This window comes from Eptesicus fuscus, chromosome 12 (genome assembly GCF_027574615.1).
Source record: "Eptesicus fuscus isolate TK198812 chromosome 12, DD_ASM_mEF_20220401, whole genome shotgun sequence".
Lineage (NCBI taxonomy): Eukaryota > Metazoa > Chordata > Mammalia > Chiroptera > Vespertilionidae > Eptesicus > Eptesicus fuscus.
The window spans coordinates 69430463-69455688 of NC_072484.1; the positions used below are offsets into that span (position 1 = coordinate 69430463).

At 45.3% G+C, this 25226-nt stretch overlaps 1 protein-coding gene across 5 annotated transcripts in view; it reads right to left on the reverse strand.

The window, feature by feature from the left end:
* Positions 1 to 25226, reverse strand: part of TOX2 (TOX high mobility group box family member 2) — a 107733-nt gene that overhangs the window by 44832 nt on the left and 37675 nt on the right. For all 5 annotated transcript variants that reach the window (XM_028137106.2, XM_054723874.1, XM_054723875.1 and 2 more), the window contains exon 2: positions 24524 to 24589. In XM_028137106.2, coding sequence (XP_027992907.2) covers positions 24524 to 24562 — 39 coding nt within the window. In that variant the 5' untranslated portion in view covers positions 24563 to 24589. The remainder of the gene's footprint in view (positions 1 to 24523; positions 24590 to 25226) is intronic.

Here is a 25226-nt window from a genome sequence, read left to right on the forward strand (position 1 = left end):
GGAAGTGGTGCATGAAAAACCATAACTGACTGTTCTTTGTGGGAGTGAGTGGGGGGAGGAGGCACTGAGGCAAATGTCAGGGCCAGGAGGTTACCAACACGCAAGGTGGAAGAGAGCTCCATAGCAAGCAGATATGGGTTATGAGGCTACTACAATAACCTTGTTCCTCAATTCCTCCATTTGGGCTTCTCTTTCCAAATCAACTATGAGATTCAAAGCAAAGCAACATGGCTGGGATAGAAGGGGAATTGAGAAGGAGGCTATTGGGTTTTTCCTGCACCAATCCAGGGAGGGAAGAATGCTGGACTGATTCAAATGGCCTGTGGCTTTCCCCTTGGGTCAGAGAAGGGTAAGCCTTCTCCTAGAATTCCTAGGAGGAAGGGTGTTAATAAAATATTGAAGGCAGCCTGGCCAGTGTTGCTCAGTGGTTAAGTGTTGACCCAGGAACCAAGAGGTCATCAGTTCAATTCCCAGTCAGAGAACATGCCCAGGTTGCAGGCTACATCCCCAGTAGAGGGTATGTAGGAGGCAGCTGATCGATGATGTTTCTCTCTCATCGATGTTTCTCTCTCTCTCTCTATCCCTCTCTTGGCCTCTCTCTATAAAAAAATTTTTTTTTTAAATATTGAAGGCAATGACTCCTCAAGGCAGGGTAGAAAATGGGCAGAGGGTAGGCCTTTCTCTGTTCTTGAGGAGGTAGTGAAGAGGAAGAAATCTGAGAACATCCAATGGACCAGAAGCCTGTTGCAGAGATAAGTGTATGTTCTACAAAATTCTCAGAATAAATTCATTCACTTACCACGATAAAATAAAATGACAAAGGAATAGAAAAATCAATGATAGGAAGTAAAAAATACATAAATTCTTTTCAATAATTATTTCTGAAACAAATACTCAAAGCTTGAACTTGAGTATTTGGGGAAAAAAAGTAAACCCAAGAGATTTCTAGGAGTGGTGAGCTGAAAAAAGCAGCTGTTCATAAGGTAACTGCAGGATTTAATGTGACAATTTTATAAAGATTCCTAAAATAGAAGAGGTGTGGGATTATAAATTAAATAATGATCACAAACTAAAAATCTAGAGGATTTCAGCTAGAAGTTGTGCTGTTCTTAAAGGAGAAAACTACAGATACTGACCAATTATTTATATTGCAAGGAAAATATAAGTTTAAATACATTTGTTACCATTTCTTAAGGTAAAATTTACATTAAATAAAATTTACCATTTTAAAATGAACACTTCAGTGGCATTTGGTACATTTACAACGTTTTACAATCATTATCTCTATCTAATTTTAAAACATTTCATCATCTCCCAAGGAAACCCCACACCCATTAAGCAATTTCTCCCTATTCCCCTGCCCCCCAAATTCCTGGTAACCACCAATCTGCATTCTGTCACCTATTCCGGTAGTTTACCTATTTTGTGTACAAATGGAACCATACAACATGTGACCTTTTGTGTTTGGCTTCTTTCGCTGAGCATAATGCTTTCCAGGTCCATCCATGTTGTAGTATGCATCATTACTTCATTCCTCTATATGGCTAAATAATATTCCACTGTATGTACATACCACAATTTGTTTATCCATTCATCCACTTATAGATAGTTAAGCTGTCTCCATCTTTTGGCTATTGTGAATAGTACTGGTTTGAGCAAGTATGTACATTTGAGTCCTTGTTTTCAATTCTTTTGGGTATATAACTAGGAGTGAATTTGCTGGGTCATATGGTAATTGTATGTTTAACTTTTTGAGAAACCATTACACTTTTTACATTCAACCAGCATTTCAGGAAGGGTTGCAATTTCTCCACATCCTCACAGACAACACTTAGGGCGCACTGTTTTCATTATAGCCATCCTAGTGAGTGTGAGGTGGTATCTTGTGGTAGCTTTGACTTGTAGTTCCCTAATGACTAATGATGTTGAGCATCTTTTCATGTGTGTCTTGGCCATTTGCATGTCTTCTTTGGAGAAATATCTATTCAAGTCTTTTGTCCATTTTCAAATTAGGTTGTCTTTCTGTTGTTGTTAAGAGTGCTTCTTTATGTATTATAGATACTAGACCCTTATACTAGTAAGATATAGAATTTGCAAATATTCCTCTCCCATTCTGTAGGCTGTCTTTTTACTTTCTGTGTAATGTTCCTTAATGCACAGAAGTTTTTTAATTCTGATAAAGTCCAGTTCACCCATTTTTTCTTTCATTGTTCATGCTTTTGATGTCATATCTAAGATCCACAGCCAAATCCAAGGTCATGAGGAATTACTCCTATGATTTCTTCTAAAAATTTTATGATTGTAGCCCTGAGACTTAGGTCATGGGCCCATGTATATGATGGCATGAGATAAGAGTCCAACTTCATTATTTTGCGTGTTGCTAACCAGTTGTCCTAGCACTGTGTGATGAAGAGCCTGTTCTTTTCCTACCCAATGGTCTTGGCATCCTAGATGAAGTTCAATTGACCATAGATATTGGGGTTTACTATTTCTGGACTCTTAATTCTATTCCATTGTTCTATATGTCTATCCTTATGCCAGTACCACACTGCTTGGAATACTGTAGCTCTGCAGAAATTCTGAAGTGTGAGCCATCCAACTTTGTTCTTTTTTTTCAAGATTGTTCTTCTTTTTCAAGATTTCAGGGTCCCTTAAAATTCATATGAATTTGAGGATCAGTTATTCCATTTCTGCCCCCAAAGGCTGGTGGAAATCTGATAGGAAATGCATTGAATCTGTAGATCACTTGGGTAGCATCACCATCTTACTAATAGTAAGCTTTCAATCAACAAACATGGGATGCCCTTCCATTTATTTAGGTCTTCTTTACTTTATTTCAGCAATGTTTTATGGTTTTCAGTGTTCAAGTTTCTCACTTTGTTGGTCAAATTTATTCCTACAGATTTTATTCTTTTGGATGCTATTATGTATGAAATTGTTTTCATAGTTTCCTTGTAGAATTATTCATCGCTGGTGTATAGTAGCACAGCTGATTTTTGTGTATTGATCTTACACTTCAAACTTTGCTGAATTTGTTTATTAGTGATTTATTGCAATTTTAAGAGAAAAAAGAAATTCCACACCATTGGAGAAACAAACAAACAGAAAGGGGAAAAAATAGAATCTAATCAATCTAACAAAAATCTGAAAAGAAATAAAAGTAGGAATGAACTATGAAACATGATAATAAAGAACCTTCATAAAATGACAGTACTAACACTAAATATTAGTAATAACAATAAATATTGATGTTTTAATTCCCTTATTAAAAGACAAAAATTAATATTTTGATTAAAATAAATGAATCTATCATATAAAATTTATAATAGCCACATATAAAATAAAATGACACAAAAGGTTAAAAATTAGCAAATATATCAGGCAAATAAAAAGCAAAAATGGAAAATTTAATAACAAATTAAGTACAATTTAGGGCAAAAAGCATTACAGAGACCAAGAGGAATACTTAAGTTGACAAATGATATAATCCACTAAGAAGAACTGAAAGACAAAATTTTTTATGTTGACTAATAAACCACAGGAATATAAAATGCTTTTAGAAGTACAAAGAGGATTTAATAAAACCACTAACACATCTCTGCAAAAATGGACAAATTAATCAGATAAAAATGAGGGAGGATAGAAAACTTGCATAGCACAATTCCCCCTCTTGATTTGTCCCAATATTTAAAGAATACATATTATTTTCAAATGTCCATGGAACAGTTAAAACACGTGATCAAGTACTAGATACACAGATTATCTTGAACTTTTCAAAAGGGTGAAATGATATAGACCACACTCTAGGATCCAAACGCACTAATCTAGTTTTTAACAAAAAAAAACAAAGCAGGTAGAGAACAAAGGAGCAGAACAAAAATGAAGAGAGGCAGATGCTCCTAAATACTTAGGTGCTTTAAGAGCAATCTTCTAAATAGCTTTGGGTTACAGAGGAAATCACAACTGATATTACAGATAATGAAAACACTGCCTGGCAAAACCTGTGAGAGATGAACAATGGAAAGTTTATAACTTTTTACCTAAATACATTTACTAGACGATAAGAAATACAAAATAAATGAGCTCAGCACTCAACTCAAGAAGCTAGAAATAGAATAACAAAATAAACCAAATGTCAGTTGAAGAAAGAGTAATAAAACAGAAAACAAATGTTAGATACTATAAGGAAGAGCTGGGTTTTTTTTTTTTGAAAAGGATAACAAAATAGTAAACCACTAAGAAGAAAAAAAAATAGCTCTTTCATTCCTCTTTAGATACCCTAAAAGGAATTAAAAATATATTGATTCTTTGAAAATCATTGAGAAATTCTTTTGTAACACAGCATAAGGCTAATTTGCATGAATGTTTATTATTTCCAGCTTAATTCTGTTGTTTAAATCTTCTAAATGACTATTCATTTTCTTTTTCTGCTTGATCCATTGGTTTCTGAGAGAGGTATGTTAAAAATGTCCACCATGATTGTAACTTTATCAATTGCTTCTTGTATTTCTGTCCAATTTTTTTTTGCTTCATTTATTTCAGATCTATGTTGTTAAGTATTTACAAATTAATGATCATCATATCTTCTTGGGGAAGTATAACTTTCATTATTCCATGGCTTCCTACTTTATCCCCATTAATGGTTACTACAAGGCTCTCTGACTGACACTTGGACTATCCATTTCCATCACCCACCCCAACTCTGTATAAGAGAAAGGCAGAAGATTCACAAGGGAACTGTAGGAGGGTGATTTGACTTTTCTCCCATCCTGGCCCCCCACTTTCAAGTCAAGTGAGAAAGGCCCCAGTAGCACAGCTTGTGGGGACTCTAAGGACAGCACAAAAGGAGAAGTGGCACCGCACTCCCTGGCAGAGTCTGGTGAGAGAGAGCTCTCAAGAGAAGCCACCTTGCGTCCTCAGAGTTGAGAGGCTCAGGAGGACACCATCACAGGGAGGTTTTAGAAGACGGGAGGATAACAGGAGCTGCCTGAAATGAAGAGATGATAGAGATAGAGATAGAGATAGAGATAGAGATAGAGAGATAGAGATAGAGATAGAGATAGAGATAGAGATAGAGATAGAGACAGAGATAGAGATATGTGTGTGTGTGTATATATATATATATATATATATATATATATATATATAGAGAGAGAGAGAGAGAGAGAGAGAGAGAGAGAGAGAGAGGCAGAGAACAATCTGCACCAACATGGGTTGCCAAGCAAAGAGGTGGGAGCTGCTGAGGGGCAAGTGAAAGCTAAGGAAGACAGCCAGCTGAAGGCTATTAAAGGGCCCCACTCAAGACAGTAGCCTGACAGGGTTGGGGACCTCAGCAGTAGGAGGTATGTCAGCAGGTGTACTGGCTGCAGAGTGAATCATGGAAAAGAGCCAGCATGAGAGAGCCTCCTATAACAGCGGGCACCAGTGGTGGGCCATCAGCGGCAGGCCATCAACAGTGCCAGTCAGCAAAATGGGTGGCCCTGGTCCTTTAATGACGCTGCACCCTGTCCTGGTCCCAGGGTCTCAGCAGCTGCAGAGGACCACCCCGGTCCCCACTGCGATTTCCGAGACCAGGAGCTGGGGAGGGAAGAAGAAGGGGTGGACGTCTGCTTTCTGCGCCCTGTGGAGTCCGGCCCACTGAACAACCAGAAGTGACCACGGCAATACCTATGCTCACACTGGACTTAGGGGCTCCAAATGCTTTTAAGTATTTCAAATATTTTTCCCCAAAAAAGCTTGAAGATTCTTAGAATTCATAATCAGTGAGTACTATTTTTTTTGGATCTGCAGAAAGAATGGAGGACCTGAGGGAATTTCAGTCCTGACACTCACTTGCTGAGGGACCTTGGGCAAGTTCTCCCACCTGCTTACTCCTGACAGCCGAGAGAATCACTGGAGGAAACAGATGTGAAAACACACGACAGACAGTCACCACGATCCCTTCCTCCCTACGCAAGGAAGGGAAGAGAAGACCTGAGGTGCAAGCAGAGGTGTTAAGTATCTTTTCCATTTGGGAAACTGAGGTTCAAAAAGCCTAAGTGACTTATCCAAAGTCACATGAATAGCATTTATGGAAACAGGGACCGGAAGCCCTGACTATCCAAAGCCAGCGTGCGCTCCACCACTATTCACACACATCAGTCCTCGTCAGCCCAGGACACTCCTGGTTTTTGCCTCTTGCCCCTGGATATTTTTTCAAAAATATGTTTTTATTTATTTGAGAGAGAGAGAGAGGAGGGAGTGAGAGAAACACCAATGCGAGAGCAAAACATCGATCAGCTCCCTCCTGCACGCCCCCTACTGGCGATCGAGCCCGCAACCTGGGCATGTGTCCTAACTGGGAATCTAACTGGCAACCTCTCGGTCCCTGGGGGTGATGCCCAACCAACTGAGCCACACTGGCCAGGGCCTGGGGTAATTTTTAATAGGGCCTTCTTTCACTTTAAAATCGTCCTGGTTTGGACAACAAATAATATGGCCACCCTACCATCCTACCATTTGAACACATAAATCCCATGCCCTATATGTGAACATCTCAGCTAAAGGACTGTCCTTCAATTCAGTGTTTTCTGACTCTGTTTCAAAACAAGGAAAATGGTACCTTATCCAAACCTGAAACTCAGCCCAACGGAGCAGGGCACCCAGCACTGTAACTTACTGCGTGTACAGTGATTTTACAAAGTCAGTGGGGAATGAAATGCAATTTTGTCAGGCTCCTCTGTGTCCATAATAACCAAGGCGAATTAATCATCTTGGATAATACCCTGGTGTCACCCGTCCCAGGGATGCTTAATAGAATCTGATTCATGCCTCGCTATGCATCAGATCTGCAGTATTGCCACACTCCTGAAAATCAGTACAGTTATATGCCTTCTTGTTGGGCCGTCATTTTCCTGGTCTGAAAATGCTTCTTTAAAAAAAAAAATAGAAGTCCTTGCCATACATAAATGACACGGGAGTGAAAACGCCATACTGTTAGAATTAATATGGGTTCTGGAAGAGGTGGGGGTAGAGAACGTAGTAGCTTTTTAAGCCTCTATTTCCAGGCAGAACCTCCCAGCCGGGGCGACATGGGTGAAGGAGGCCGTATAATGCCCTCCCGTTGCCGAGAGCACCCTGACATGCTTGCATCCGAGCAGACAGAGGCATCAGGCTGGGACGATGACAGTCCCATTAGACGTGCATGTTGTTTACTAAAACTGAATCTGGAACAAATGTGATAATCCCCGTGTGTTCCTGCTCAGAAAATAATCTGAGTCATTTTAAGTTTCCCGGACGGACGCACCGTGGAGGGAGGAGGTCTAGAAAAAATGAGCGACTGACAGTGGGTTTCCTTCTTTAGGAGAAAATCCCAGCAGAACTGAAGGAACAAGGCTGGGGATGGCTTGGGGCACAACACTGGAGTGCGGGTGTGGCCTGAGCACCAGGCAGTCGTACCCTGTTTGACAGAAGAAGAAGCTCACTTTTCCAGCTGCCTCTTTGACACTTTCCCTTAGATGTCCTAGAGGAGAGAACTTTTCCTGCAAAGGTCCAAATAATAAATACTTTTTGGCTTTGTGGGTCATACTGCTATTCAACTCTGCCTTGTAGCATGAAAGTAGCCATAGTCAATTTTTAAAAAATATATTTTTTATTGATTTCAGAGAGGAAGAGAGAGATAGAAACATCAATGATGAGAGAGAATTATTGATCCAGCTGCCTCCTGCACACCCCACACTGGAGATTGAGCCCGCAACCCAGGCACGTGCCCTTGACCGGAATTGAACCTGGGACCTTTCAGTCCACAGGCCGATGCTCTATCCACCAAGCCAAACCAGCTAGGGCCATAGTCAATACTTAAACTAACAGGTGCCCCTGTGTTCCAATAAAGCTTTATTTACAAACAACAAGTAGAGGGCCAGATTTGGCCCATGGGCCATAGTTTGCTGATCCCTTCCTAGGGGTGCTTTTGCTTCCCCATATAACTTTTACCATCTAAAAGGAAATATACTTGATTTTAAAAGTACACTTATTGCCTGTTCCCCTTACTAAAATATAAATTCACTGTTTGGTCGGTGATTATCCCAAGGGCCAAAGACAGTGTCTTGCACATAATAGGCCCTCAATAAACATTTGCTAAATAAAATAATACATGAATGACTAATAGAGGTTCTGGACTACTGTGTTCACAGTTATATCCAAGCACCCTGAGCACTGCCCAGCGCACAGTGAGTACTCAGCAAATATGTTTTGAATGAATGAATGAATGAATGAATGCACAAATTAGTTTATTGATGCTGCCGTGGCACAGGGCCGGGTAGGCTCTGTACCACCTTCCCTGTAAGCTCTAAGAAGTCAGAGAAGGTCTGAAGGGGCCTCCCCTCAGAGATGCTGCTCAGTACGAAAATGTTCTAACTTGACTCCTGAGGGTCTCCTGGTTCCTCATAGAAATCATCTCCCCATGAAGGTCTGAGTCCCAGCAAGGCCCCTGATGGACTGTGACCTTGGGAAAGTCACCGCCCCATTCTGGGCCTCAGTGACACCACCTGTAAAAGAGGGAGTGGACCGAGGGATTTTAGTTCATATCTGTACCACTGGTTTGCAGGTAAACAGCCAGACATGAGGCAGTGCTGATGTTAAAAGCATTTTAAAATGATGAGTAGGCTCTCCAGTTGTTTCCGTGCTAAAATAGCTTCTGGGGGAAAATTATGTCTATTTGCAGCTTTTTTTTTTCTTTTCCATTTCCACCTTTTGAAAACTACAGAAGTAGCATCGCCTAAAAATATGCCAGCCCAGCTGCCTAGGGATGAAGGTGCTGAAGTTCTCAGAGATGGGCCTTTGTGAAGCCCTGTGAATCTGCACTGGGCAGGGAAGCCCCCCAGGCCACGCTGCTCTGGGGACACTGGCCTGCTCAGACCCTTCCAAGGCTCGCTGCCTTCGGAGCAGCGTTCCAGTATCTGTCTGGCCACCGAGGCCTCTTGGACCAGATCCTGCAACGTCCCCTGACACCAGGCACAGTGAGCCCACTGCAGCCCCCAGACACTGCATGTTCTGGTATCGCCAGGCCCCTGGGTGTGCTGGGCCCTCTGAGTGAGCCATTGTCCTCCCAGGTGATACCACTCACCTTCAGGACTGTCACAACACCCTGCTGCCTCCCCAGTTGGCAGCACCAAGGACTGGGCCCAGGACTCTACGCCTGCTCTGAGCAGAATTGGAGAAGGCCTCCTCCTACAGCCTGAACCCCATGCTCCTATTAATATGCCCCTGAAAGTTCCATCAGGAAACTGCAATCAATATTAGTTTATTGATCTCCCTCTGTGAGCCAGGCTTGTGCTATCCTGCTTATGGGCAGGTTGGAGTGAAAAAAATAAGATCAAGAATTTATACAGCACTTACCATGTGCCAGGTACACCCCTGCTTTATGTACTTTCAACATGAATTTATTAGTCTTCACAACAACTCTATGAGGCAGGTGGTATTATTATATCCATTTCATGGAGGAAGAAACGGGTACACTAGGATGTGGAACTTGCTGAAAGTCACACAGCTAGGAAGGGCTAGAGCCAGGATTCCCACTCAAAAGTCTAGCTCAGGGGATCTGAATCCTGCCAACAACCCCACATGAGCTTGGAAGCAAATCCTCCTTCAGTCAAGCCTGCAGATGAGATCACAGCCCATGAGCAACACACTGGCTGCAGCCTCATGGGAAATCTTGAGCCAGAGGCATCCAGCTAAGCCACATCTGGATTTCTGACCCACAGGAACTACAAGATAATTAATACATGTTGTTTTTAAAGTAAAAAGTCTACTCATGAATTGGTACTCTTTTTTTTTTAACTATTTTTTAAATATATTTTATTGATTTTTACAGAGAGGAAGGGAGAGGGATAGAGAGTTAGAAACATCGATGAGAAAGAAACATCGATCAGCTGCCTCCTGCACACTCCCTACTGGGGATGTGCCCGCAACCAAGGTACATGCCCTTGACTGGAATCGAACCTGGGACCTTTCAGTCCGCAGGCCGACGCTCTATCCACTGAGCCAAACCAGTTTCGGCGAATTGGTACTCTTAATGATGATGTGATTCTGCCTCTTTATGACCAGGAGGTTCTGATTTAGGAGGTCAGGTTGGGGACGAGATGCTGCATGTCCTACAAGCCCCAGGGGATGCTGCTGATCCATGGGTCACATTGGACAGCAAGTCCTCAGACTTTCAAAGCACAGACTTTGACCCAGACATACCATGGTTCAAATTCCAGTTCTGTCACATCCCAGCTAAAAATCCCTGACCTCAGAGAGGTGACAAGACCTACTTACAAAAAGCTACGTAATAAATTAGAGTGGCCTGGAGCCACAAACAGAACCTTGTACTATTCTGACTTCCAGTCCAGAGCCTCGAACCTGCAGCTAAACCCACCCTCCTGAGTTTCTGGGCCTGCCGCGTGTTGGGTGTGTGTGCATGTATATCCCCATATATGTCTATACATGTGAGTGGATGTGCCTGCAAACAGGTACAAACACTTGTACCAATGTGTATGTGAATGTGTGTAAATGTCAGCACGTGTGCCAGTGGATTTGCAAGAGTTGTTCATTCATTCATTCATTCATTCACTCCCTTTTCTCTCACCAGGTATTAATTCAGCTCCTACAATATGCCAGTCCCTGCACCTGTGAAACCAACAGTCTAAGAGGGAGGCAGCCATTAAAAACTTAACACAAATAAAAATCTTATCTGTGTGTGTGTGTGTCTGTGTATATATGTGTGTACACTGCTCACAATAGCCCCAGATCCAGGTGCTATCATTACCTCCATTTCACTGAGGAAACTGAGGCCCTGAGTAACTCACCCAGAGTCACAGAGTGATGCTTAACATGTGAAAAGGTGTACATCAGCAAGCATGCCTGTGTGAGCATGACAGGGACGTGTGCTAATATGTGTGCATGAACGTGTTTGCATACAAGCTTGTGTGTGTGTGCACATGCCTAGAGGCACTTTTCCAGAGACATCTTCAAATATTCCATAATCAAGATTTTTGGCCCCATGATATTGTGTCACAAACACACACACCCAGGCACACACACATTTTAATTTTAGGTGTTCATGTTTTCAAACCTTTCTGAAAACTCAGAGCTGAGCAAACCTGGGGAATCCCATGTCACCTCTTTGCCTGGGGCATGCCACGGCTGGAGAAATTTCACAGCTCATCATCCCTTAGGAGGCTGAAACAATTCCTCGCCTCCCAGCAAGTTCAATCAATTGCTCAGGCTGTCAAGGGCTAGTCATCCACACCTGCAGTGGGAACGCACTGACTGACACAAGATGCAAATGAGCTGATCTGGCTAGGCTCCCTGTCCCATCCCGCCACCTCTCAAAACACAGACATTTGTGCAAATACCTCGATAACGTTTTTTACTCTTTATTGAAGCAGAGAATGCCAATAGAAAATGCACAAGTCCTAAGTGTACAGCTCAATGATGAATCTTGCCCAGGCAAACAGACTTGTGTAACCAGCACCCAAATGAAGAGAGAAACCCCTACCAGCATCTCCGAGGCTCCTCGAGGCCCCTCAGTCCCCATCCCCACCGGCATAGCCACAGTTAGAGTTCTATCATCGCGGCTCAGCTTTGCCTCTTCATGTGCCTTATGTGAACAGAACCATACAGAATGAGCTGCGTTGCTGCCTGGCTCCTTCCATTCAGCCTGGTGCCTGTGAGATTTGTCCATATCATTGTACGTGCTATAATTCCCTCATTCTCGTCGCTGTATAGTATTCCACTGTGTCAGAACATTTTGCAATCATGTATCCAATCTACTGTTGATGGACACTTGGATTTTTGCAGTTTTGTGCTTTATAAAAAGTGCTGCTATGAACATTCTTATACATTCTGGTGAGCAGATGACTGCATTTCTGTTGCGTGAACCCCTAGGAGCTGAATTACTGGGTCTCAGAGCTTGAGGCAGTGTTTCAAAGTGGCCATACAAATTTACCCAGCAGTGTATGAGGGCATCAGCTACTCCACATCCTTGCCCACTTGGTGTTTCTGCTCTGTCCCATTTCCTGCATTGTGGGGGAGGGGGATATTTCAGAAACCAAAATGCTCCCCACCCTTGTGCTGCTCGTCCCCTCCCATTGCTGCCTTTGGTGATTGTTGACTGAGTCCAGCAGCAGGAATAACATTACAGCTGCTCCGGGTTTACTTATCGCACAGACACACCACCTGCCCTGAGGGCCACCCCAGCAGTGAACAGCCAGAGTGGCACAGGCCCCCCAAAGACCCTGAGCTGTTACACGGAGCTTTAAGGTTTTCTTGAGGGGACTTGGATGAGGACAAGCCCAACTCAGTGCAAAGCAAGACCCGCAAGGCCCTCCTTCCCCATCTCCCTCCTCAAAGCCCATGTGACCCATCTCCCTCCCACCAGGCGTTCCCACGGTCCCTCTCCCTGTCCTTCCCCAGCTGGCACAACCTCCCCTCCCGGCCGGCCGTGCACCCCAGCTCTCCCAGGACACCCAGCTCAGTGCCCCTGGGTGGTGGTTCAGACTCTGCCACCAGGTGAGACCCCAGCACTTGAGGGCTCCTGGGCTGGATTTCTATTTGCCTGAAACGCAAGCCCCATATCATTCACTCCACCCCAGTGTTGTATGAAAAACGGCCACGGAAAACAGGAGCTACCAGGCATTTTCCTCGCTCCTCCACGAATGTGTTTCTCTTCTCTAAATTGCAAATTGTAACAACAAAAACTTTATCAAGGTCCTATCATAAGCAGCACTGGCTGAACTGGTTACTTACTACCCACTTAACCAGTCCTCGTAAGGAACCTACACTCACCTAACTAGTCTAACTAAACTACACTACTTAATTAAACTGCATCCACTTCGGGTTTCCTTAACTAACCTGCAAGGGAGGTAGTAACACTCCCATTTTACAGAGGTGGAAAGCGAGGCCAAGGAGGTTAAGTAATTTGGTTGAGGTCACACAGTGAGAACAAGGCAAAAGCAAGAGTCCCCTGGGGCACAGATCTGCAACCGAGTCCCTCGCCCTCCACACTCTCCCGGGAGCTGGCGAGAGGAAGGATGCCAGGTCCGGCAGGGCAACGACCTCACGCCGAGACATTTGTTCCCGTCAGAGCCACGGGCTTTGAGTATAAGAGACAAGAAACTGGCTGTCTGGGCCCCGTGAAGGCCTTTTAATGTTAATGAGAGTGAGATGGGCATCAGGGAGGCTTGGCAAACCCAGCTGTTCCCTGAGCGCTGGGCTGGAGTGTGGTCAAATGGGCAGAGGGGGTGGGAGGGAGGGAGGCATATCTTCAACAGGCTGAGAATGATCAGGAGGGGAGGGTGCGTTTCTTGGCACATTTTAAAAGCAAGATAGTTCCCATGTCATCTTTCTCATTTCAAGCCTTCACATAATTTGATTTTCATCAGATAAAACAGCCGAGTGCCCTCCCCTTTGCTGATGTTTCTGATGCTGCATTTGACTCCTGTGCCCACCCCGTCCCGGATGGGTGACCTTGGCGAGTTGTTTTACGATCCTGAAAATCGGTTTTTTCATTTATAAAATGGATACTTTCATAGCACCTCCTGCTAACTGCCATTTGCCACGTACCAAGCACTATAACTTTGGGTATAAATGTATCTTACTTCTCCCCACATCCCTTTGAGGAGCTTCTAAAGACAAAAACGGAGGCTCAGAAAAGCTGGTTCAAGGTCACCAAGCCAGGAAATGTCAAGATTAGAATTTGAGCCCAGGTCTGTCTGTCTTCTGTGTCCTTATCCACAAGACATAACCTAGAAGGTCCTGCAGATACCCATCCAGCCCCCATTCACAGATGCAAAAACCAGGGTTCAGAGAGGGCAAGTGACCCACCCAAGGGCACACAGCGAGGGAGGCTGAAGAGGGCCAGACCCAGGCTCTTGATCCTCCAGAACCTAAGGACCCAGCACGGTTCTGGACAGGTCCCACCTCTGGCCTCCTCTCTACTTGTTGATCACGAGTGTAGTGATGAGTAAATGTGTTCAATCAGGGACTCTCCACCCTCCCCAGCAAAGACCCAGGCCCGGCAGAAGATGCTAAGTTCGAGACGGCTGGGAATGGCAGAGGCATGCTGTTTTAAAGAAAATCCTTGAAATCCCATTTCCACCTCACTGCTGTTCCCTCCCCCACCCCATAAACTTCCTGCACCATCTTCATTGTTTCCATTCCATTTAGAGAGAGTGAATGTTTCCAGGGATTCAATTTCTCTCATAATAGTTGGAAGGAAACAAAACTATATGCTGTAAACATTCACTGCATTGTATGAAAAATGTCTTTATTGCGGGGGAGGTGCAATAAATGCAGACAAAGGCCCCTCTCCCCCAAATCTGCCCCCTAATGCCTCCATGCCTGTGCCCTCGAATATTTCAACATCTCACAGCCAGGAATCTGGAGCTTTAAAATAAATATATTTTCAGCCACTGGAATGCAAAATTAAGATGGGTGAGGTGTAAGCACCAACTCCTTCTCAGCAGCTGAAAACCAGAAAGGCGATTCCATTTTTCTGAGCCCGTGTGTAAGGACGGATGTGAGGAAGCTCATTAGTTCAGTCTGACATCTACTCAATTCTTTCCATATACATAGGATGGGGTTTCCCCCTCCTCGCATTTTATTCTCCAGCTGCGCAATGATATTAAATTTCATCAGATTTGAACAAAATCTATGGTCTTGAAACCGTTTCCTTTAAGGCCCCTCATATTTATTCAGAATTCATGAATCATGTTCCGATAGCACAACCGTAATTATTTTTAAAGTGTGATGTTTGTGGCTTTAATAGGAAATGCTTGCAAAAGGCCTTTTCTGTTTGATTGTTTGTAATCTTAGCAGTAATCGCTGCTGTTCCCTTCTCTGCACCACAGCAGGCGAAACACAATTTCATTTTAATATGAATCGCGAGCCCTTCACCCAGGTTTTAATTAAAGCAACAAAAGCCATGTGGTCTTTGCCCTTTAGGAGGTACACAGACTCAGAGGCCAGAGTTACCAAGCCTAGACTCTTAGATTTCAACAGTGCCAATGGCAGGAGAGCCTCCTGCCTCTCAGTACATTTGATGGGAAACGTGTTTGTTTGTTTGTTTGTTTGTTTGTTTGTTTGTTTAAAAAGGACTCCATCACCAATCTTGTCTTCCTGTGTTGCAGTTTCCTCATCTGTAAAAGGGGATAGCAACAGTATTTACCCGATAGCGTTCACAGGATGATATGAGACCAGCTATGGAAAACATATAGCCCCAGTGACTGAGCCCAAGGAATTGTACGTACATGTCATTATGGTCAGCATCATTACTATTTTTTTAAAAATATTTTTTATTGATTTTTTTTTTACAGAGAGGAAGGGAGAGGGATAGAGAGCTAGAAACATCGACGAGAGAGAAACATCGACCAGCTGCCTCTTGCACACCTCCTACTGGGGATGTGCCCGCAACCAATGTACATGCCCTTGACCGGAATCGAACCTGGGACCTTTCAGTCCGCAGACCGACGCTCTATCCACTGAGCCAAACCGGTTTCGGCAGCATCATTACTATTAAGGGTTGGAAAAAGCTAACAGGCCACCTACCCTCATTATGTACATGAGGCTCAGAGAGATACCAACACAGGAAGAGGGTATAGAGTAGGGCTGAACCTGAACTCAGCATTCCCGGCTCTTTCCCCATTCTGGGCATCTTACACTGCCCCCTGCTGGAAGGAGGATGCGCCTTCAAGGCCATAAGGACTGCCCAGGGACTGTAGGTCTAACTCTGACCAGCTCCTGGTCTTCTGGCCTCATGATTATACCACTGACCCACTCTAGGTCTGAATCTTGGCCTCTATGGTACGATAACTCCACTCCAGCACATGCCCTGCCGGTACGTCTAGGAAGGGCCCATGCTGGGCACTGCTCACACCTGGCAGTGCTCCTAATGGTGGCATTCCCCACTCCATAGGCCCTAGGATCACCCAAGGAGCCCCCTGAACCTTATACCCTACTGTGCGGTACCTCTCCCCTAGCACACAACCACTGGGGCCACTGGGACTCCCACTCTAAGAACAACAAAGTCCCCCATTTCTCCAGATGCTTCTTAGCACACACCTTCCCCTCCATCTCCTGCCACAGCGGGAACCTGTCTCCTCCACATGATCTGGGATGAGCTGCCCATTCCCCGACTGCCACGTATCTCAGGTTGGAAGGCAGGACTGATATCCTCCTCCCTCTCCACTGCCCCAACCAGCCCACTATCACCTTCCCTACAAATCCACCCCACCCCACTCCGCTCCCTCAGCAGCAAGCCACTCCTGCTGCCCACACATCTCCTGCTTGTCCCCTTTCCCCATCGTGCTTCCGGCCATCAGCTCTGGGCTCCCGCTTCTCATCCACCCCACGCCAGCACCATCCTGGGTCCCTTCAGCAGCCACCATGCTGCTGCTGGGCTCTGGGCTCCTCAACTCACATGGATGTGCACCGCAACATGTACGGCTTGAGCAGGTAGAGACATACAAAGCAAAGATGCACATGAACTTAAATTCTGTGCATAGCTCACAACTCATCAGTCCCTCAGTCAAAAACCTCTTTTCACACCACACAGCCTTCTGTATGCTTTAAAATGTGAAAAGAAAAATGTAGAGGGAAAGATCAGTCTAAGCATTTCCATGAAGCTCCCAAGAGCTTCGGCTCCACTCTGTCAGCTCCCCTCTCCCTGGACACACCCAGGAGCCCATCAACGCCCAGCCACAGCTGCTGACCTTTGACTCACCACCCCACTTCCACTCTGTGTCCTCACCATCCAGCTCCTCCCTCTCCTTCTCTCCTTACCCAGCCTAGATTCCCTGATCCTTCACTTCAGTCTCTCTTTGGGGCAAGAAAAAGCTTGTGTCCTTTTGGTACCATGCCTGGCAAGTTCCCTGCCCCGGATTCACCCAACTGTCTGCACCCACAGCCCTGCACCAACAGCTCAGTCTCTCTCGTGCCACAACAAATACCCCAGACCTTCTCCGCCCCTCAGACCTCCAGTGCCAGCCCACCAACCTCTCTGAGGAGACAGATGCTTTCAGGTGCAGCCGCCCTCTGCTCTGAGCCATCCCATCTACAAAGCTACTCTGTCCAGCTCTGAGCAGGACCCACCCACTCCACCTTCTCCCAAAACTTAAACCATCAATTAACCCTTCCCTCTCTCGAACCCTGAGCATTACCCTCTCTTCTGGACTCCTTCCATCAACGATTAAACATTCTAAAGACTCCCTTGTCCTTCAAAAACAAATCTCTTCTAAGGAGTCCTCATCTCATTGCGCTAAGGCCCTCGCCCATGCCCTGCATAGTCAGACTTCTCACAGGTTGTCCGTACTTACAGTTTACATCCTTACCTCACTCTCCTCCACCCACACAACATCCCTGGGGCCTACACAACATCCCCTACCCATCAAAATTGCTTTTTTTCCCCAGGGGCTCTCTTTCTAGAGCATACCCAGGCCTTTCCCCCTTAGGCATGTATCTCTGCTCTCCTTCTAAACTCTAAGGGTCCCCACAAGACTTGCAACTAGGGGAGCAGTGGGCAGAGGCAGCTCGTCCCAGGCTAACCCCTTGAACCTGTCTCCCAGGGCCCTTTTTCTCTGACTTTGAAGTCAGCTAACAGCAATCCCGTCTTGGCTCACTTCTGTCACAGTGACTTTTTTCTCAGTGAGTTCACGCAGCTCATGTGGCCTACACTTCTTTCTTACAAGGTTTCTAAAAAGCCAAAGCAGCCCAGCTAGGCTCTCAACTGTTGATTTTTCTGTCCTAAACCCCTCCTTCATTTCACTGTTCCCAGCTGTAATAAACATACTCTCAAAGTCACCTCGACTTGTGTTGTGAAACCTTTCCTGCCGCCTGGCCCAAGGCAGACCCGCTCAGGGCCAGGGCCCCAGGCCCCGTCTGGTAATATTTCTAGCATTAGAAAATAATTTGAAAGTAAGTTTTAATTTTTTTAAATTGAAAATAAGTTTTAATTAAAAAAAAAAAAAAAAAGAACAAACAAAAATAAACCTGCTTTTTCTGTGGTCCTGGGCAGCTTCCTTTTCCTAAAACTATTAGACACATTTTGACTCTTATCTCAGCCAATCCCTCAGAAGCATTTAAGCCTCTCCTTGTTTAAATTTTACATAACTTTTTGAAATTATAGCAAATCCCTATGGCTTAAAACCCCTGAAATGTAAAAAGGTACAGTGAAAAAGTCTCTTTTCTACCCTGTCCACCTGCCCAGTTTCCATATCATGCACACACAACATGTACGTACACACAAGTACACACACACACACAATGTACAAAGCCAATGTTACTAGTGTCCATGTGTCCTTCCGGAGTTGCTTTAACCAAATATAAGCACATAAGAAACATACATTCTTATTGCCCTTTTTCTGCACAAGTGGTAACATACTGTACTTATTGTCCTCAGCCTTGCTTTTTCCAGTAAATAATGTATCTAAGGAACTTCCATTTCCTCATTCTTCCTGACAGCCACACAGTATTCCACTTGACAGACGTACGTAATTTCTTTAATTAGTCCCATATTATTGCAAATTGGGTTGTTTCCAATCTTTTGCCATAATTAACAATACCAAAATGAATAATCTTGAATATGTCATTTCTCATGTGTGCAAAGATATCTGTAGGATATATTTCCAAGAAGGGAATTGCTGGGTTAAAGGTTAATGCATTTGCAATTTTGATAGATGTTGCCAATTTGCCCTGCATAGGGGTCACACCAATTTACTTTCCTTGTGTTATGTATAAAGTGCCTGTTTCCCCACAAGGGGCTCCAGCAGAGTGAGTGTGTTATCAAACCTTTGGATTTTTGCCACTCTAATGGGGAAAAAAATTAATTTGTTTCTCTTATAAATTGTTTTTAGCATCTTTTCATACATTTAAGATCCATTTTTATTTCTTTTTCTGTAAACGCTTGGTTCATATCTCCTGCCTGTTTTTCTACTGGGTTTTTTAATTGATTTCTAAGGACTTTTTACATATTAAGGAAATTAGTCCTTTGACTATATTGTGAGTTGGAAATATTCTTGCCCAATTTTTCATTTGTCTTTTGATTTACTTACACTGTTTAGGCCACGCAAAAGTTGTTTTCCGTTAATTTATGGTCAAATTTTTAAGTCTTTTTCTTCTAAGACTTTGAGGCATAAAAATGTCTTTTCCACCCCAAAGTTGTAAAGTATACCTCAAAGGCTTTGTTTCTGGTGCCTTTATAGTTTCCTTGAGTACATATACATCTTTCAGTTACTTAGAGTTGATTCTTTGACAGGGACGTAGCTGTGGCTCCAACATCCTTCCTCCCCAGATCCCTTCCCTCCTCCTTGGAACTCTCTGCCCGTGGCTTCTGTGACTCCACGTTCTCCTGCTTCGCTGGCCACTGCTTCTCCACTTACTTCACGGTCTTCCCTTCCTCCTCTGCTTTGTTTTTAAATGTGAGAGCTCAAAATGTACGAGTTGTTGGTCCTCTGCTCTTCTCGCTCTCCTCTCTCTCTGCAAGTTTCCGTCTGTCAAGGTTTTAATACTTCCGAGTTCACTTCCCGCAGGAGCTCCAGAATCTGACAACTATCTACCTCCTTGGACAAGCCTCTCAAATGTAACATGTCCAAGTCTGACCTCATCAAGCCTGCTCCTCCCAGACTGTCCCCAGCTAAAGAAATGGCACCACTGTGCTGGAAAGTGGGTTCATGCTAGAAGCCTGAGAGTCGCCTTTTTTCCTCCATCTCTCTGTCCCTCCACATCCATCATCGTCAAGACCCACAAACTCGATTTCCAAAACGTATCTCAGATCCATCACTTCTTTCCACTTCCTCTACCACGATCTGGGACACATCACGCCTTCACTTGGCCTATCACACACCCTCTTGTGTGGTCTCCCTGTGTCCACCTTTGCCACTGAGAGCTTTTAAAACGGCAAATCTGATCACGCCACTCAATGTCAATCTCTCTCTTTTCTCCTTCTCAGTAACAAAGCCCAGTGACTTGCTTTGACTAACTGAATGTGCTAGAAATAGTCATGTTCCAGTCCCCCTCCCCCACCCTCTCTCTTTCTCTCTCTCTCTCTCACACACAGTTTTTTTCAATAACTCCTAGGACAAAGTCAGAAGTCCCTAGTAGTAGTATTGAGAGCCATGAGAGTGGAAACTCTACCCACAGCCAGGAAGGCTGTACAGAGGAGGTGACATTTGCGTGTCCCTGAAAGAACAAACAGGCCTGTGTTGGGTGAATGGCTAGGGGATGTTTAGCGGAGGAAAGAGTACACACAAAGGCTCAGAGTTAGAAATGAGCACAAGAAGTGAGCAGATTTGTCTTGTGCAACCAAAGTATTGTTTATGGTAATAAAACCAATAGAAACAATAAAGTGCAGCACAGGGAATACAATCTATAATATCGAAATAACTACGCATGGTGCCAGGTGGGTGCTGGAAATATCAGTATTTTCTTTACAATACTCTTTGTAAAGTATAGGATTGTCCAACCACTAGCCAGTGATGGCGAACCTATGACACGCGTGTCAGCACTGACACGCGTAGCCATTTCTGATGACACGCGGCCACTGAGGCGGCCGCATGCCGAGGATGAAACATTTGCGAAATAATGTTTTTTCCTCAAAGTGACACACCACCCGAGTTATGCTCAGTTTTTTGGCGAAGTTTGACACACCAAGCTCAAAAGGTTGTCCATCACTGCACTAGGCTGTACACCTGAAATTAATGCAAAATAATAGGAATGTAAACTGTAATTGGAAAAAATTCTAATGAAAAAATAATAAAATCACATCCTCAAATAATTAAAAATGATAGCAAATCAAGTTACAAATAAAAAAAAAAACACAATAGAAATAAGTCCTCACTAGTTTTATGGAACACAGGTACTTTACATACTGTCTTAGGTTAGATTCCCTGGACGCTGAACCTGAGATGGGAATCGATGTGACGGTGACTTACTGAGAAGTGACTCAGAAGAAAGGAAGGGAGAGAAGCAGCATGGAGCAGGGAAGGAGCTGAGCGAGGACGTTCTCGGCGGGAGTTCCATGGAGAGTTATAGAGTTGGTCTCCTCTGAGACGGGGGCCAGGTTTCCAGACCATCCCCACAGCCCCTTCGGCTCATGGCTCCCATTCAGCAGAGGCCAATTCTCCAGAGAGCGGGCAGCTGGGAAGAGCCGCCCTGGCCTGGTGAAGGGAAACTGGGAGGCACAACAGAATTCACAACACACACCTCATGGACCTCTCACAACAGCCTCGGGGCGGGTGTGACTCTTCCCATTGGACAGGAAGCTGACAAAACTTACCTGCGGGCTCCTGGCTGGGCTGTGGAAGAGCTGGGATTTGAATGCCGGCCTGCTGAGATCCCAGGCCACTTTCTTTCCTCTTTATATGCCTCCCAGGTCACATAACCAGGAAATAGGAACCCCTGTAACTCCTGCCGGGTCTGCTCCCAACTGGGGAAGAGCTGATCTCTACCAGGCCTCCACCCCCAGAAGATGCTGACGGGCCAGAAACCATGCCTGAGAACAGCAGCAGGTCTCAGACCACCCAGGCAAGTCTAGTACAAAAGAAATGCAAGCTCCAAGGAGGAGGGAAAAGTGATAATATATAAACGCTAAAGCTGCTATGCAGGAATTTTGTGGAGACTTGCAAAAACCAGACAATGGAGCATGAATTTGCAAAAGAAACTTCAAGCCCAAAAGAGCTGGTTTGAAAGTTTTTAAAGGAGGGTACAGTTGGCTGATGTATATCCTGTCAGAACCTCTGTCTCAGCTGCAGTTTCTAAATAAAGAAGATGGGGTTTCAGGAAGAGCAGGTTTTCAACATGATGGAAATGGATGTTCTAAAAGCAAACATCTCCCAGAAATGGCTTCCAGCTTGTGTCCAGAGTTTTGCACATAATAGCTGCCCAATAAACATTTGCTAAATGGGTAAACATTGCATTTAACTGTATTTATAAACTGCATTTTATGCCATTTAGAGTGTTTATCTTCTGGATCCTCTATTGGCTACAAGACCCTCATTTTGCCACATGTTTATGTCAATCCTTCAGTAGCTGGGAGAACACATTTCCTGCAGTGGATGAGGCAACACACCGTGATTGCATGTTTGTGTGCAAATGTCGTGTGTGAGCTCAAGCAAGCACTCCAGGGAAAACACTGGAAAGAAATATACAGAATTTCTGCCATTAAGAACTAGAGGCCAGTGAAGCCCAACCAAGCCACTGGGAGCTGTAGGTCCCAGAAGAGTTCATTATTCTTCAGCAAAACGGCATGAATAACATGCCACATGTTTCCCACGTGCTAGTTTGTGAAAAGACCACAATACTTTGCAGCGCCTTCCATTAACAGGTGGAGTCTATTTCCCCATTCCTTGAATTTAGACTGGCCCTGTGACTTGCTTTGACCAATCGAATGCACTGGAGGTAGTCATTGCATGACTATGCCTAGGTGCCCGTTCTATGCCTAGACTTCAAGAGATCCTGCAGCTTCTGTTCTTGCTGCTCTGGGAACCCTTCTCCCACTGCATGAACAACCTCAGGCTACCCTGCCAGAAGACAAGAGACCATCTGAGTAGAAGTGAGTCCCTCATACTAATCAGCTTATAGCTGACCTGGCAGCTTCCTGCTGTCACTTAAATGATCCTAGCTATGACCAGAAGAGCCACCTGGCTGAACCCAACCAAAGTGCCAACCCATGAAATTATGAGGTAGGTAAATATTTACTGTTTAAAGAAACTAAGTTTTGGGGTGCTTGTCATGCAGCAAAAGCTAACTGATACACTATAAGAAGTTTATATTATAATCACCAAATCTGTTCACAACAAGGTTGGCTCATGCCACCAAGTGTACTTAGTCAATCTCAGGGGACACTGGTGTCTTCTTTACAAAGTTCTAAGTTAAGAAGAATCTCTGAATGATGGCTCAGGAGACTTGGAAAGACCCTTGTGAGTCCAACCACCTCATTCCACTGTTAGGAAAACTGTAGTCAGATCAAAGAAGGAGCCACATTCACTCATTATGCAAACCTTTCTTGAGTGCCTTCTATATGCCAGGCTTTGTGCTGCAATGGAGGACACAACAGTGAAAAAGAGAGACCAGATCCTGCCCTCCTAGAGGTCACAATCTGGAGTGGAAATCAGATGCTAACCAAGTCATTACACAAGTAAGCAGACAACCACAAACGGTGGCAGATGTTGTGAGTTAAAAGGACACGGTGCCATGAGAGAGAATCATGCGGAGGGAACCTAATTTGGACTTTGGGGTCACCAAGAGCTCTCTAAAGAATGACATTTAGACTGAAACAAGTTGGTGGCAGCCTTGAGGTGGGACCAGAGCTCTCCACATACACAACAAGGTAATGTGTGCAGCTCTGAGTTCCAGCTATGCAGGTTCAAATGCCAGCTGTACTGCTCCCAGGATGAGTCAGTAAACATCCTTGAGCCTTAGTTGCCTGATCTAATGTCTACTACTCCTCAAGACAGCCTGCAGTGAGGACCCTCCCCGGAGTCCCAGCCTGCAGTGAGGAAACTCCCCGGCATTAGAGTGTATGAGGATGCTCCCAGCTGAAAAAATCCTTAATTTTCAGAGACCAGGCTCTCAGTGGAAAATCGGCTTCCAGCAGGAGAAACCCACGTGCCTTTGCATGAGGTGTACGCCTCCACACCAACGTATGCCCCCATGGGTGCTGTGTGGTGGCAAGGGGCCGGCAGCACCAAGGAACATGTGACATCTCTTTTCACTGCTGCTGAAATTTTCCCCTCTGTGCATGGGGAATATGGACAACACATTTTGAGTTTTATCCAATCTATACTAATAAAAGAGGAATATGCAAATTGGTCAGGATGCCCTCACAGTAACGACCGAACAGCAGCCTGCGTGGGGCGACAAGTCTGGCAGGGGGGTAAGTGAGGGACGACCAAACAACTGAACAGCAGCCTGCATGTGGCGACCAGGCCAGGAGAGGGGTTAGTGAGGGGCGACCGAACAGCAGGCTGGCAGGGGGGCAGTGAGGGGCAACCAGGCCGGCAGAGGGGGGCAGTGAGGGGCAACCAGGCCAGCGGGGGGAGGGGGCAGTTGGGGGTGACCAGGCCAGCAGGGGGGTGCAATTGGGGGCAACCAGGCTGGAGGGGGGCAGTTGGGGGCGACCAGGCCAGCAGGGGTGGCAGTTAGGGGCAATCAGGCCAGCAGGCAGGGAGCAGTTAGGAGCCTGTGGTCCCAGATTGTGAGAGGGATGTCCCGGATTGGAGAGGGTACAGGTTGGGCTGAGTAGAACCCCCCCACACACACTGCTGCACAAATTTCATGCACCAGGCCTCTAGTTTTTAATAATAGTAGGTGATTTATAGAAAACACTACAGTCCTGGTTTGATCATCCCTTTTAAGGGGATTCAACTGATATTCTTAATTATTCTGAAAGAGGACAGTGGTGGGCTGTGGCCCCCACTCTGTACCTCTCCCACCCCAGAAGCAGCTTGGCTCCAGCCAGCCCAAGGCTAGATACCCCCCCAACCCAACTCAGAAAGGATGGGGCACCCACCTGGCTGGTTGATAGAAGCTCTGGGTTTCCGTCACTCATCCCCACGTAGGCACTGTCACCATCAAACTGGAACACAGAGAGAGAAGAAGCTCTGAATAAAATGTTCTCAAGAAGGCCCAGGAGAAGAAGCCAGAGGAGATCAGGGGACTGAATGCACGGAGGGGAAAGGAGCAAAGACCGAGCCCAGGCTTCCAAGTCAGCAGGGATCCCTCCAGGGTGGAGGAGCAGCCCCAGCTCCTGAGGGTTAGCATCACTCATCACACGAAGGATGAAGTGAAGAGAACCTCTCTGCTCTTTATACCTGTCCACAGATGTGGCAGCCTGCCTTGCCTGATACTGAGCTCCCCATCTCTGGAAGTATGGAAATATCTCTCTTGGCCAAAATGACCTCGGGCTACCAGCGAGAGTTGGAATTCCACATGATGGAGGGAGGCTGAGGTCTCCACAGCTTTGGTGTCATGACAGCCTGGCCCAGACGTGCCCTCCAAGTCTTACCGTCCTAAGTTGCTCTGCCCCCTCCCATTTGCCCCTTAGGCCACCGCTGGTTGCAGGCAGTAAGGACCGTGGTAGGAACCATGTGTAGGAACTACAGTCCTGTGTTCTGAGCAGCTGCCAAGTCTGCATTCAGGAAGAGTTCTGAGCATGAGGGAGCAGGTGCAGTGGGAGAAACGTGGGTTCTGGGGCCACTGAAGTGTCACCTTGA